General features: G+C 41.2%; 1 protein-coding gene and 1 long non-coding RNA gene across 2 annotated transcripts; one reads left to right on the forward strand and one right to left on the reverse strand.

Annotated features, from left to right (window-relative positions):
- Positions 1-715: 715 nt before the first annotated feature.
- On the forward strand, positions 716-1,429 carry LOC306928543. Its single transcript, XR_013790707.1, has 2 exons — positions 716-1,309; positions 1,386-1,429. It is a non-coding gene; the product is annotated as an uncharacterized lncRNA (long non-coding RNA).
- Positions 1,430-1,790: 361 nt separating this feature from the next.
- rfc3 (replication factor C (activator 1) 3) lies at positions 1,791-8,804 on the reverse strand. Its single transcript, XM_079508758.1, has 9 exons — positions 8,584-8,804; positions 7,254-7,391; positions 6,772-6,839; positions 6,395-6,492; positions 5,756-5,937; positions 4,447-4,583; positions 3,995-4,093; positions 3,385-3,454; positions 1,791-2,879 (listed from the first exon to the last, which is right to left on the reverse strand). Exons 1-9 carry the CDS (start codon positions 8,668-8,670, stop codon positions 2,688-2,690), a joined length of 1,071 nt encoding a protein of 356 aa, XP_079364884.1. The 5' UTR covers positions 8,671-8,804; the 3' UTR covers positions 1,791-2,687.
- Between the last annotated feature and the right edge of the window lie 6,825 nt (positions 8,805-15,629).

Raw genomic sequence — 15,629 nt, forward strand, 5'->3', positions numbered from 1 at the left:
GTACTGATAGAAATCACTGCCATCTAGTGTTTGTTTAGTTTTGTCTCCAGCACTGTAATCAGAAAGTATATTTTCAGGTTGGGATATCAATTTGTTTCCAATCTGGAGAGAGAACTCATGATACAGGATACAGTATAAACAAGGGATATTGGAAGTAGTGTTGATTTTGACAGCAAATTTTGATTTTAGTTTAGTCATACTCTAGTCTAGTCAAGATTTTAGTTGATTAAATCTAGTTGATTTAGTCGACTAAAATGTATTTTGGCAGGCCTCGTCATAATGGCTGATTTTACACTTTGTGACATGCTGAAAATAGCCTCTACCAAGTTCTATGGATCTCTTCTCCACTAGTCCCTCCCTAACATATTAGTCTAGTTTTTGTTTTCCTCAGTGAAATAAGGTAGTGGACGAATATTTTGTCATAGTCGACAAAATCAACACTAATTGGAAGTGACAAAATGTGAGCTGATAAATCTTGGTACCGTCTCTTGATTGGATGAAATTGGCAACCCACCTGAAAATATTATTTCTGTTCATTATAGAGCTGGAGAGACAGGGAGACCCGTTACTGAACCAACACTAGAGCTATGATCATTATATTGAGCAATTGTTTTAACCAAAACCATCTTTAAATAGTACAGCTGGCGGTTGCAGAACGTTGTGCACTATAGAGAAGCTATATTATTGTGATTGTGAATACAAATGTTGTGAATATTTCAAATTATTTTAATGGAACCTTTTATACACTGTATTAGTGGATTAATGTAACAGGATTCCTGATATTTTAGACGAAACAAAATATATATATTTTAGAAAAATACAAAAATAAATGTATACTGTACTGTATATTGATATATCTACTGTACATGCATTGAGTGGAGAGACGGGTCTATAGGAACGCCCAAACCACACCAAAGGGTCGAGACGGTGTTAGCGTTCGTCCCGGCGGTGTGATGTGTCCTGTTGCACGTTGACCCAAGGCGACCCAACTGGTTCAATTCAATAGCCCAAAACCCAATGGGTCACCAATGGGTCGCCTTGCAACTCCTCGCAACCGTTTGGTTGGAAGGAGCAACAACTAAGTACTTCCAGGTCTACAAGGTCCTGCAAAAGTCTTTATTAAAGGCTGTGGAGGAGCACCTTCATAACTATACAATAAGTAAGCGATAATGTATGGCTATCTATTGTTTATAGATAAATCACCGACAGGCTGATTAACCACCGACGCGTAGCCATACATTAGCCCACTTATTACACGGCTACTTTAATACATAAATGAATAAATTGACCCAAAGTGCAACAAAACAAGGTATTTCCTGTGTCATACCCAAAGCGCAACAAAACAAGGTATTTCCTGTGTCATACCCAAAGCGCAACAAAACAAGGTATTTCCTGTGTCGTGCTGGGCAGCGTCTGCCTAGCTGCAGCACAGTCGGAAAACAAGGAAGTGAGTTGATCAAATAGAAATGTTTTCAAAAACATTTTTGAGAGCAATGTTTAGCTGTAAATGACATTGTGTGCGTTTACTTTACATGGCTGTCATGTTAGCAGTAAATCAGCGGGGCACAGCAGGTGCTCCGAGGGTTTGATTAGACCGCCAAATTCAGCGGTCTGTTATTTCTGGATAATGACTGCTCCGCTCTATAACAGACCGCTGAATTTGGCGATTGACCAATCAGGATCAAGCATTCAACCAAGCCGTGTAATAAACAGTGATAATGTGACAGCTACATTGTACAGAACACGCATGCACTGGGCATTCATTAATGAATAATTTTCTGTGTTCCGAGTTCAGTGCTGCACAATACATGCTGTATTTTAATTAACATTTAAGGACACATACAAGATACAGTAGCATATGCCCATCTTCAACAATGTAAGGGAAAATCATCCATAGAAATCGCTGTTGCTTCCTCAGTCCGTTATTCAGGGGAGTTTGTTTCCAGTCAATAATGACATGAGACGTACAGTCTTGCATTTTCAATTGTCATTTTAGAGAATATGGTTCAAGTCACAATTTTTGGAACGCAGTTCTTATAAGATTTACCTATGGCAATTCCAATAGAACTAACTGTGACCCATGGGGATAGTGCCCTCTAGTGGCAGTGATGTCAGACCGACAAAATGGGTTACTGTATATGCACACAGAATAGCATGTCATTATCACCTATTGTGACGGGTGATAATGTCACTGATGTCAATGACGGCGGCGTGCCGTGTCTAGTGGCCTTGAGCCATGTGAGGCACCGCCGAACGAGTTGCCGTGCCGAGCGCTGCGACGGCCACCAGACCCGACTCAGCGCCGTCCGAGTTACGTCCCGATAGGCAGAGAATAGTATATATTAGTAGCCCCTAGTTTCCATGCGCCGACAATAGAGTTGGAAATGACACGTTCAGCCAAGTATGGCCATATTGGCCCTATTCGAAGGTGCTGATAACGGGTGATTTCGCCTATCCAATACAGAGATAACGGTCGAATGCGCTGGAATAACTCGTCCTACTTCCAGGCCGCTTCCCTACTTCACCTGTGAAGGAAGTAGGAAAGGGGCCCAAGTTCTTTCCAAAATGGCGTGTGTGCACTGCATAGAGCCCATTGGGGGAGAAAATGGGTTAAGTGCTCCTAATAGTGTTACTGTTCAGGGAAACAGGCGTGTCTTGTTCCCAAGTCCCCTTCCCTGTGAGTTCAATCAGAACATCATGGCGTCCATGCCGTCCTCCATGAACTTCTTGTAGATGGCCATGAACTTGGCCACGAAGGCCTCCAGGTGGTAGATGGCCTTGTTGCCCAGCTGCAGCCGGTGCTCGTAGTAGGCTGCCATGTGAGCCACCTCCGTCTTCAGCTGACCGTCACAGTTACTCAGCAGCTCAGTGACCAGACCCTGGACGGACACAAGACCACCACATTAGAACCCATTGAGACCCGAGACCAGATTCTACAAATGTCTTCTTAAATCCTGTCAGTTTTCTGGAAAACCTAGCAGTGGTTCTCAAACTATTGAGACTAAGGACCTCAAAAGTTATATGTAATTGGCCGCCGACCCCCATCTGTATGTTGTTCCAGGGACCCCCCCAGAAGCAAATATATGAGTTATGAGTTAAACACTTGCTGTGAAAGACTAGATATTCAAAGATTTGCACACGTTTTCTAAAATAGCACATCTACAAGCTCGTGAGTGCCACGGTATGAGCTTGTTGATCTGCTATTTTTCAATAGTTTCTAATTATTTTATAATTCTTTAAAATAATGGTTAAAGTGGTTAAAAGCTAAAGTGACATAGATGTGTTCCAGGTTTTAATGGCTTAGGAGCACAAATTATTCACATTAGTGATAAGGAAATATTCTACCAGTACATGGTTTGGTGTCGAGTTGTCACAGCAGCGTACCTTCATGATGACATCGGCAGGGATGCAGTGAGTCAGGAGCTCGTAGAGTCTTGCTCTGACCTCCAGTAACCTGAGAGAGAGATTCAAGCAGTGTTTATCAAACATTTCCATGTCCTGAGTCATATGCATTTGCCGTGGGCACAGGGGGGGGTAGCGTGCTCTGGAGGATCACTTTTGATTAGATCAACGACGATGTAGCAGTTCCTTTGATAGGTCAATCAATTAAAACGCAATGTTTAAGAAATGTATTCATGCTCTTTTGGTTGAGTGTCTTTTGGTTGGGTGCTGCTTGAGCTGTCCAGGATCCACTTCGTTGTGAGTATGTCGCAGATATCTCTCACTTGTGGCAATTAACAGAACATGACCCAGTCGGCCAGTCCAGTTTTCTGTGTGCTTATGACATGTTAAGAGCTTCAGCACAGCTCGCAACACCTGCGCATAGCTTTTTGACACGGATGTTACAGTATTTCTTTAAAGAGGATCCATAAACATAAAATTATATGATTTTGAATAAGTAATTAGAGGGAGACGTTAAAGGAACATGATGCTCATTGACTTGCGGGACATTGTTCTGTTCATGCGGGACAAATGTCCGGCAACATGCGGTCACCTCTGAGGGCTCTGCTGGCTGACGATGGCGTTGGACGTCTCCCTGAGGTACACCTCCCAGTCCGTCTCTGGAACCTCCTGGTCAGCAGAGAACGGGTACCTGCGGTAGGGGGAGGGGGAGAGTGGCAACAAGGTCAGTGCAGAAAAGAGGGTTCTCAGAAGAGAAAGTTGAGACTGATGAAGATTGAATAGATCAGAGGGTGAAATGATTAATCCTCCACTCACAGAAAATTAATCATATTACATTTAGTCATTGAATTAATCTGTCTGTGCATCATGTAAATATACAATATATGTTGCAAGAAAGATGTTTTTGACTGCTGGGTTAAAACGCAATGTTAAATATATTCAAATGTAGATTTATGATATTACCTCATTTTACTGTCACTTTTTCTCTCGATATTTTTTTTTGTAAAGTCACCACAATAAGTATGAGATGTTCCCAGTACTCACTGCTGCACTCTGCAGGCTTCCGACATGAGCAGGGCTTTACGGAGGTTCCGGCCAGACTTCTCACAGATCTGCTTGGCCAGTTCAGGAGGCAGGAGGAGTCCCTCCTTCTTACACACGGTGCTCAGAACACTGCACACCTGGTAAGAGAAAACACATGATAAACCTGATCTATGAGAATAGATTCATGTTCTTTCCATTTACTCTGATCTTGCATTTTGTAAGTTGCTCTCGACAAGAGTGTCTGCTAGAATACCTAAATTAAATGGAAGCAGACAACGCAACTTTTGAAACCCTTCATCCCTGTATGTGGGGAAAACTGACTAATTGCCAGTTGTTTTAAACTGAAAAGATCCCACCTGCCCAGCACTGTAGTCCTCTACTGTTTGGACGCTGAACAGCACATTAATTAATTATTAACTAATGTGTTAACTAATTATTAACTTCTCATCATTTATCAACATTTCATTTACTCAACCAGCCAAGGAAAACTATTTCCTTCCTCATCTCCCTAAAGCCTGATTTATCACATCACAGCGCAGTGCATTTTAGGCACATATGTTGCATGGTCAGTTTCCCTAGGCCAATTATTGTTTTCTCCCAATTTACCCTTTATTCCTACTACTGTACTGTAGTCCCAGCATGTCATACTAGGGACTATAACAGTGGTTTTCAACCCCATTGACATGTCATGTCAAGGCCAATTATTCATTCGGCATTTGAGCCACGGTCCACCATTTGATGAGATTTAGAAGAATGTTTTGCTGTCATTGGATAAGATTTTGTCCACAATTCCATGCTGTATTGATGTTGGTACTATTAGGAAAATGAGATAACAGGCAAGGATCGAAATAACAATTATTCTACATTCTCTAATTATGTAGACTAGAATTGTGTAACAATAATTTAACTCTTGACAGCGTAAAATGACATTTTAAGCTCTCAAGAGTTAAATCTCTATAAGGGTCCATTTGGTTGCCAACTCTCCATTTAGCTGGGGACCACCTGGAACCTCAAGGACCACTGGACTATAAGAAGCATTGCTCTACCACGGTTCCCCAATAGGCGGCCTGCAGAGCGCCCCCTTGTGGCCCATGGAAAATTGAGGGGTTGAGGGGGTCCCAGATATTAATGGCATTAAATGGGGGTCAGTAGCCTATGCATGTCAAACTGGTCATCCTTTCAAATGGGGTCTTGCCCTGAAAATGAATTTTCAGGGCAAGACCTCGACCTCGTGCGTGCGGACTCGGCCCCCAGCCTGGTACCCTAGTCAAAATATGGCCCTTGAGGAAAATTAATTGGGGAACCCTACCTCCTCGGTGCTGGGCAGAGGGACGCGGATGCCCAGGCAGCGGCTCCTGATGGGGCCGATGACCTTGGAGGTGGAGTTGCAGCAGAGGATGAGGCGGCATGTGGACATGTACTTCTCCATGGTGCGACGCAGGGCGTGCTGCGCGTCTTTGGTCAGGCGGTCCACCTCCGTCAGCAACACCACTGAGTGAGGAGATGCAGGACGATAGGAGAGAGAGAGGGGGGGATGTTTGATTATAAAAATAATCTACAGCTCCTAACCACTTCAAACCTGACAGCGTTGCTGCAGTGTGGAAATCTTGTATACTGTATTTCCAAAAGCATTACTTTTCAGGAAATGGAATGAAACGACTTGAGTTCCAATGGATTTATTTAGTCACAAGCTCTTGTTAATACTTTGCATTGGTTAAATACGTTTCACTTTCACTTAATTTCCTCTCAAAATAGCAAAAAATAGCTGATCTGCTAGTACGTGTCGCAATGCGACACATTGTAACCTGGTAGATCAGATATCTTTGCCGAATGTTTGCCCCAGTATAGTTACTTTTAGGGTTCACATGGTTAAATTATGAATTATGAATTGAGCGATAACATATGGGTGACGCAATCATCATGGATTTTTTGTTTTTGTTCGTTTTACCTTTGAACTCCCTCTGTGTGCTGGACTGGATCTGTTGAGACTGAGCCACCGTCTTGATTAGCTCCTGAATCACCACACGGTCCTGGTTCCCTGCATCACTAAATAAACAATGTATATTTACACATACAAGTAGTGGTGGTCTGATCATCCTTACAAAACAACACCTTACAGTATATATATATATATAGTACTTTATTGTCAGTTGTGACCCTGCGGCCTTGTATGCAACACATATACCAGTACACACATTTGACATAACACAGAACAGAAAAACAAAATTGCATACATAAAAACATAAAGGCAAGAGCAATTACATGGCACCATGAGAGCTATGACAGAAATACTGTTTTAGGGTGTTCTCTTCTCCCGTTACTTACCTGGCATTGACCTCTAGGTGGTAGTTGCTGGCTATAGTATTGATCTCTATCTTCTTCTTTGATGGAGCCTGCAGAATAGTAATACACGTTCAAGTTGCGTTATATACTGTAGCACCTTTCCAAAACAGGGTTTACAAGGTGATACAAAAAGGAACAATGTGCTGCTCAAATACAATAATGCAAGAGACAGTAAAGCAACATGGTATGAGGTGTATTTGGGCAAAAACATTTTGATATAGTGAAATGTCATCCATCTGCTTGACAACCATAAAGTATTCCTGTGTGAATGATGTGTTGTGTTGATGTCCTACATTAGGAACAAATTACAGTCTAGAGTAGACGGTGAGGTTCCCTGTTCCCAGTAGTGATCAGCATTTATTTCAATCTGTTCCTAATGAAGTAGATTATCTTTTGTTGCCCCCCCCCCCCAAAAAAAAGGTTCTATATAAATTTTAGATATTAGTAGTATTATTATGTCTCACCACGATGGTCTGGTGTTCGATGCGGAGCTTCTCCACCCCGGCTCCGTACAGCTCTCTCAGCAGACACATAATGCGTGTCTTCTTGCCAGCGCCAGGCGGACCGTAGATCAGTAGGTGTGGGAAGTCTCCACATTGGACCTAAAAAAGCACACAAACAAACACAACAACCATCATGACTACTACGGAAATAAAACAAAAACTTGGGAGACACAGAATAATCCAAGCTTTCCGTACAGCTGCAATGTTGGTGAGTTTAACGTGGTTTAATACAATCAAACATTTCTGTTTGGATATGGTCTGTCAAAGGTTGGTATTGCAACTCCAGATGCCAGATTAAAAATATTGCTGCTAGGGAAGCCAAATTATTTATTTTTGATGCACCACATATCTGGAATAAACACCCAGAAAACTGCACTGCTTGATGTTCTGTGTAACACTGTACACACATTGAATTGCCTTGTTGAAATGTGCTATAGTATTACCGTGCCTAACCTAATGGTTGCCAATGGTTGCCCCCCCCCCACCCCTTTTTCCCTCACTGTATATGTTTCTTTTCCCTTTTTACGTCCATTATGATGAATTCCTGTTCTGTTCTTTGTCTATATAGAAGTGTCTATTTGTATGTCTCTAAATGTTTTGATGAATTGAACATGGTGGACCCTCTTGTAAACAAGTGTAATGCTTAATTGGGTCGTCCACTCACAGTTAACAGCCTTTGTATTGAGTTTGTGCTTGAAATGTACTGTAATTCTGCAAACTGTTAATAAATATTTCAATCAATCAAAAACCACCCATGATGATGAATGATTAACAATAATGATAGCAGTGGAGACATTAGGTAGCCCTGAAACATGACTGTCATGACAGTACGAGCGTGAACCATGGCTAATACGTAGGTCACCTAAATTAGAGAAAACAATGTCTCCACATTAACAGTTGTTCACTGTCCAGTTAATTAACAGACTGTTAACAGATAACAAATGTATCGTTTTTTAACTGTATTTGCTTTTGCCGTTATTGGTGCTGTAAAGGATAGGCCTATAATTGTATAAACTTTGTGGAGAGTAGAAGTTATTGAACCATAACTTTATGAAATTGTATTTACGAATTACGATGGTGTACAGTACACAATTCTTACAGTACAGTATAGAACATTTACCATGATCTCACAAGGATAAAACCAGAATCAGAATGTGTATGTCAACAGCTGCAACTCCGCAAGAAACTTAGATGATGCACTGTGCACATATAGCATCTAAAGTTGCTTAATAATTGCTCTGTCAATAATAATAAATGCAATCCTACAAAGGCTACATGCTAACATGCGTACCAGATTCTTGAGCTGAGCTGCTTGTTCTTTGTGATAATCTAGTTTCGCCAGAGAGGTCGGTCTGTATTTATCCACCCACAAACTCATCGCGACGGCACTATTAATGCTTTAATATAAATACAATGTTTTTAGAAAACCAGTGTCAACAAACTCCCGCGAAACGTTTGACAACCCGCGCTGCTGCTGTTTCCTCTGCAGTACGGAGAGGCCAGAGGGACAAACAGAACGTAGTCGTGTGTTTTTTGTTGTCTTTTAGGCGTTTGTTTGGTTGGGTGCATAGCGCCACCAAGCGGGCATGAATGGAGCCGCATCCACATATACAATAAGGCCGCTTCGCATTCAACAGTGGAGAAATTACACCAACTATAAACGTCAACATTAGCTCAAAATAATAAGGTAGGTTTGGTGTAATACAGAGGAATACATAATATAGTTTAATATTTCCGGCGAAAAGTGCGTCTTGTTCTCACTTCTCTCTGCAGTGCAGTCATTGCAATTTGCAAATTTAAAAAAAAACACCATTCAGCTGTGGTACATGGACAGGACAGAGGTAGGCTACTTCTCATGAAATACTCTAGTCTGCACCTATGGTCTGCACAGCAGCCGCATGGAGAGAAAGCATGGGCCTTACTTCCTTAGGTGTTACAGAGTAAATGGCATATGCGGCATAGAATTATAATGGGTGCTGTTGCCTGTTGTTGATATTGGTCCAAACGGTGTGTTATGCAGTTGTGTCATTGAAATTAAAGTTTGAGAAGCGCTATCCTACACTGGAACAGAGCCTACCTGTGAATTAAGGAGGAAGACTCCTTGGCTGCTGTGCTTAATATATGACTCACAAACCCAGAATCCTATTTGATTCTGGGTTTGTGAATCATAAATCAACACGGTCAGTTATGTTTTACCACAGCCTTGTGGCATATGCATATGTGCACAACATAGTATTTAAATATAGGCTATATTCTTTTGTATAGCTATATTCCCTTAGTAATCATTGTTATAGCAGGGGTTCTCTCAAACTTGTTAGGCTAAGGGCACCCCTACTAGCCCTACAAAATGTTTTTCATCCATGGAAAATATCAAATACATTGTTACTTTCACTCTGCACATCATGGCATATGCATAATGTAACAGTAAATAGGCCCTATTATAACTATTTGTATCATTATAATGATGATGATTGTTATTACAAGGGGATGGTAACCACACTGTTCAAATGAACGCACACAAGTCACACATATGTTGAAAGTACATACTCTTTCTTTTTGTGATTTCAATCACTTAAGATATGCAATGGCTTTGGGCTTATTGTGTGTGTCCTGGATGGCCATAGACTTAAGAGAGAGCATCATTTTGGTTAGAACTGATTGAAAAAGTTTGTACTTGATTTAAACTCATGTAAAATAAATGTGAATTTGGTCAATTCCAAATATTATCAACATATTCCATGCATGGCACCCCTGGACTGGCATCATCATGGCACCCTATGGTGCCATGCCACCCACTTTTGAGAAACCCTCTCATAGAGTGCAATAACAGGGTTCTCCCTGTCTCTCTCCAGTTCTTTAGTAAACAGAAAATGCATTTTCAGTTTGGGAGATACCAATATCATACATTCAACAGATATGTCTCCTCATACAGAATTAGGGCAGCGTTGCTGACAGATAGAGCTGGAAGAGACATGGGACAGTCACAGAGCTTTAACTTTAAAAAAACATCTTGGCACAAAAAAGTTTGAGAACTACAGTACAGGCCTAGGCTATACCTTTCTCACACAGTGAGCCCTGTGTTTAATATCATAACAAAGTTCTGTTGTCTTTCTCATAATCTGCGTGCACACATGATCAAGATAGCAAAGGCTCACAAGGCCTCTGACATTTCACTGAATGAAGAGTTTTATTATGACTATGCTTCATTGTTTGTCTTTCTGTTGATCTCTCCTTGTTCTTTATCTCGTCCCAGTTCTCTCATAGCCGCTCTGTGGTTGTGTTTGGCAGAGATGGAATGTAACTAAGTATGTTTCTATTCAAGTACTGCACTAATGTTACTTTCCTCTACCTCGGGTTTGAACCCGGGCTGCTGTGCAAGTGCTGACATTTTTACCAATGAACTTATAGAGCATGGGGTTAAATTGAATCTTGACAATCAGCTCAATATTCGTGTCAGATCCTGTGGAGATGACCTTTGACACGATCTAAATATCTCAATAGAAGAGCAGGGAGACTAAATACAACCACCCCAATTGTATACATTGTTTTGTATAAACACACTCTACCATACTGTACAGATTGGACAAAAAAGTACACTTTAGTGGTTACTTGTACAGTTGTACTTAGTAGTATTTTAAATATCTCATGCTACTTTATACTTTATACAGGAAAAACATTGGCCCATAATGGGTTTAAATTAAAGTGTTTCAACTGGTCAGCCAAACGATATATCGGCAAATAAGTGAAATTACACTAATTGTAAATAATATTCTTGAAGTAATTGTTTATCTCTGAAAATCACAAAGGCTAATTTGACCTTTGCGATACACAAATGACTTGGTGTGTCCAAAAACATAGTTACTGCACCTCGGCTTTGTGGACCAGTGGTTCCCAAACTTTTTCATGTCAAGGACCCCCAAATTGACACCAATTAGCCCGCGGACCCTCATTTGAAAATATATGCCAGGGACCCCGGGACCCCCATAAGAGAAGATACACCCAGTTTGACATGCATTAGTCTACGGACCCCAATTTAATGGCATTTCTATCTCTGGGACCTCCAATTTATATGTAAAATCAATGTTAATTTAACTCTGAGAGTAGACAAATGGAACCAAATGGACCCTAATGGGTCCACATTAATTAATGTAATTATGGTCCACTGATTGTACATGATGTGTATGATTCTGAAATGGCCATTATTTAGCTTCCTAAGTATACATTTGATTTGAATACATTTGGACTTTGACTCGAGTTATACTGTGAATTATAGTATTTAAACACTACTTACTTCAATCAAGTCAAAGTCAAAGATCTGAGTACTTCTTCCAGCTCTGGCGTTTGGTGAGAGGAATGTTATATGGAACAGCGTGTTGGAGCAGGCTGTGTGGCGTAGCTTGTGTTGAAATATACGTCCACAGTGAATTAATGTGCCTCTACTGTATGTAGGACAGAGGCTGAAGAAGAAGAATGAGTGGGAGAGAGAGAGAGAGAGAGATGCAAAGATCTATGGCCTGAAATTCAGTTTTGACTTCCTTTATCCAAGTGGAAAATGGGGTCTCAAATGTCAAAGTGCTGCAAATTCTCCAAAAACAACAACGGAACAGTCCAGAGACATATAATTGTGTGAATTATACAGTATTCTTGATTTATTATGACAGGATTGTAGATAATTCATTTTAGCAAATGATAGGCTAGCTGCCTTGCAAATTGGGGGGGGGGGGGGGGGGGGGGGTTATATGAGGGTAAGTCCTGATAAAACTAACCCATCAAGTCATTATACATAAAAAGCATCTGTTAATGTATCCATTTGTAACTCAGAAACAAACTCTCTGAGTTACGTAAGTCAACACTGAGGATTCTACATGTATGACTTTTGACTGTTGGTTTTATGACCACGTCTTTGGGTTGTTTGGCTCCAGACAGGACTCAACAGGTCCAGTCATTCTCAAGGTTAACATGCCTGAAGCAGGGTGACCAAAGTCTGAAGTCATGTGAAATATACATGATTTGAACATGCATCATTATCAGGCCAAACACTTTCCTTCAACTTATTGTTTATGTTATAATGACTGGCTGTCCACAGGTATTGTAGCGACTGTAGAAATATTAGGCCTTATGTCATGTCAAATGTTCAAGCTTGTCCGAATCATTGTTTATATTACTTAAGAACATTTTCCAAAGGTTGTGTAGAAACTTTCGTGAATTTTGATCTAAGATCACAGGAGTTTCAAATTTCAAAGCGCTTCGGACTTGGCCCCTTAAAAAAACAGACGAAATATAATAAGGGTAATAGAGAGATAGCCAGCACTCCGAAGTCCATTTAAGGTACATTTATTGCATTGTGCAGCACGGAGTACGGACAGACAGACAAAACACGGACGCGTTTCTGCGTCAAGCCTTGCTCAGCGCATATGATATACACGCTGAGGAAGGCTTGACGTGCACCCGGTAAACTGCATGTTTTGACTGAGAGTGCTCTCAGTCTCTTCTTCTAAATACAATAAGGGACCATAGGCCCTTCGGGCTTGACCCCTTAATAACAAAATGATGTGGTCCCCCCCCCATTCCTTGTATAACTTCTTTACGGCCACAAACCCCACCCCGAGACCTGGGGTTGACTGACCAGCTGTTGGTTGTGCCCAGGAGGGCTAGGCTAAAAAGTGAACGAGCCTTTTGCAGTGGTCGCCCCCAGGCTCTGGAACAGCTTGTCCCTCCGTATCAGATCTGCCCAGACAGTCCGTAGATGTTTTTAAATTCTTTCATTACAACGGGCAAATTATTCCCCAGCTTCCAGTTGAGCTTGGCACCCTGAACATATCCTGTTGCATAATGTTTTGTTTGATGCTTTGAATCAGAATCAGAACCAATGTGATGGTCACATCACTGATTTAGGTGTAAAGAAGTTGGTGAAAATAGTTTGTTGCATACGTTTTGTTTTTGTCGAAAAGAAGAAAAACGATGGGGGTGGGCCATGGAGAAGGGAGAGCAGGGAGAAAAATATTTAACATTCTGTTTTTAATCTGAATAGCACTTTGGTCGACCTTGGCCATTATAAGCGTGCTCCTCTGTCTATAAATAAACTTTGAGTTGAGTTGAAAGACTCATAAACTCCACTGTTTGCTTGCAGACAGACATATAAGAGATGGTGTTATTAGAGAACACAAGGAGGAAGGTTTAGAGAGGATAGGGGAGGATGTTTGACGCATTACCTCATCCTCCACTGAGGAATGTGCACACCTCAGGTGAAGAGTCAGTCCATTGCCTCCAGTCCTACTATAACATTAGGATGACTGACATGCAGGCTGGAATGGAGCGAGAGGGAGAAAGCGTGCACCACAAGATCTTAACACTGAATCAAAGTCTGGTCACACGTGGCACTGTGCACTGTCTGGAACATATTTTCATCCTGTCTTTCATGCCTATACTCTAGTGCTGTTATGACTCCTGAATTGCTCCACGGGCATCGATTGATCTGCATGTCTGTTTGTTTGTTTGTTTGATTGATTTACTTTAGTAACAGTTTGCAGAAAGTACAGCGGTATAGTTACAATAATGCTAAAATGATAACACAAAATGCCCTGAGGGCTTGTTTCCATCGTGGTCCTATGTATTGAATTCATCAAGACATAAAGAAATCATCAATACTAGAAGCAGTACAAGTATTTACAGAAAAAAAAATAATCCCACACACAGAGACATACACGTTCCACACACTTGATCCAAAAATACATACCAGTGACTTGACAAGTTACAAAATGTGTGAAAACTCCTCTGCACGGTACACACAAAACTCCACATGACACACACACACACACACACACACACACACACACACACACACACACACACACACACACACACACACACACACACACACACACACACACACACACACACACACACCTGTATCTCTCTCTCTCTCTTTGTTGGGGTGGTGGTGTCAGAGGAGGAAAAAGCATTCCTTTACTCCCCTCCCCTTCCAGGCGTCTGCTGTCTGTTTCTTCTGGGAAAAATAACCCTCTCCCTCCTCTCTCTCTGCTCCTGTTTGCCGTTACAGCAGTGGAACTGGCTCTCCTGTGTGTGGTTCTGGTCCAGTGAACGGCCCGCTACGCTTGCTTCAAGTGCTGCTGGGGACGCTTGGATGTAACCCTGGATGCCAGTCTCTTTAGGGATGTGACACGCAGCATCAGCCGTACGGTACGGTACAGTATGACCTCTGGTACGTTCAACGCTGCAATGTTGCTCAATATCCATGAGCTGCTTTCTTAAGCTGTCGTTTACTGTCTGATCTAACTTAGATTACTTACTAGTTAAAACAGCATGATACTTAGACAGATGCCAGGTTAATTTGTGACCTGGCATATAGTTTGTATAGTTTCAATGTAGATTTTATTTTTATTTTTTTGATATTATACTGTTTAGACTGATGCTGGGGTCTTGGGTTATATATTATGATCCTAGATAACCATCTCTATGCAATTGATGTACTGTATTGCTTCATTTACCTCGCTCTGGATTAAGAGCGTAGACCTGCTAAATCCCTGAATTGTAAATTGAGTATCTAACGAAGTGCATTTACTTACTGTACTTGAGTACATTTTTTGCTACTTTTACTTTACTTGAGTATTTATTACATTTATTCTATGGAACACTTACTTATTTGTTTTATACTACTCCACTACACCTCAGAGTCAAATATAGGGCTTTTTATTCCACTACAGCTTTTAATTAATAGTTTCTAACTTTCTATAAATATTCCAAAATCCTAGTTTGACATTTTATTTATGACTTACTGACTTAGTTACTGATGTTGTATATCTGCTGCTCAACTAGAGCAGTGGTTCCCAAACATTGTCATGTCAAGGACCCCCAAATTTACACTAATTAGCCCGAGGGCCCCCCATTTGAAAATATATGCCAGGGACCCCCATGAGAGAAGGTTTTTACGGCTCTAGCAGTGATTCTCAACCATTTTCATTTCAAGTGTCCCCGGATTGACCTGAATTAGGCTACGGTGCCCCATTTAATGGCATTTCTATCTCTGGGACCCCCAATTTATATTGTAAAATCACTGTTTATTTAACTCTGAGAGTGTACAAATGGAACCAAATAACGGGTCCATTTGGTTCCATTTGTACACTCTCAGAGTTACAGACCCATAAGGGTCCATTTGGTTCCTAACTCTGGGGACCCCCTGGAACTCCCTCAAGTATTGAACTCCCTCAAGTAGTTCCCCACTTTTGGGAACTACTGAACTAGAGTATAATGAGTCTTCTTGCTTTTGCAACTTTTCACAAAATTATTAGAAGGATTTCTCTTACACACCAATGGTCA

Source organism: Electrona antarctica, assembly GCF_951216825.1.
Source record: "Electrona antarctica genome assembly, chromosome: 8".
NCBI lineage: Eukaryota > Metazoa > Chordata > Actinopteri > Myctophiformes > Myctophidae > Electrona > Electrona antarctica.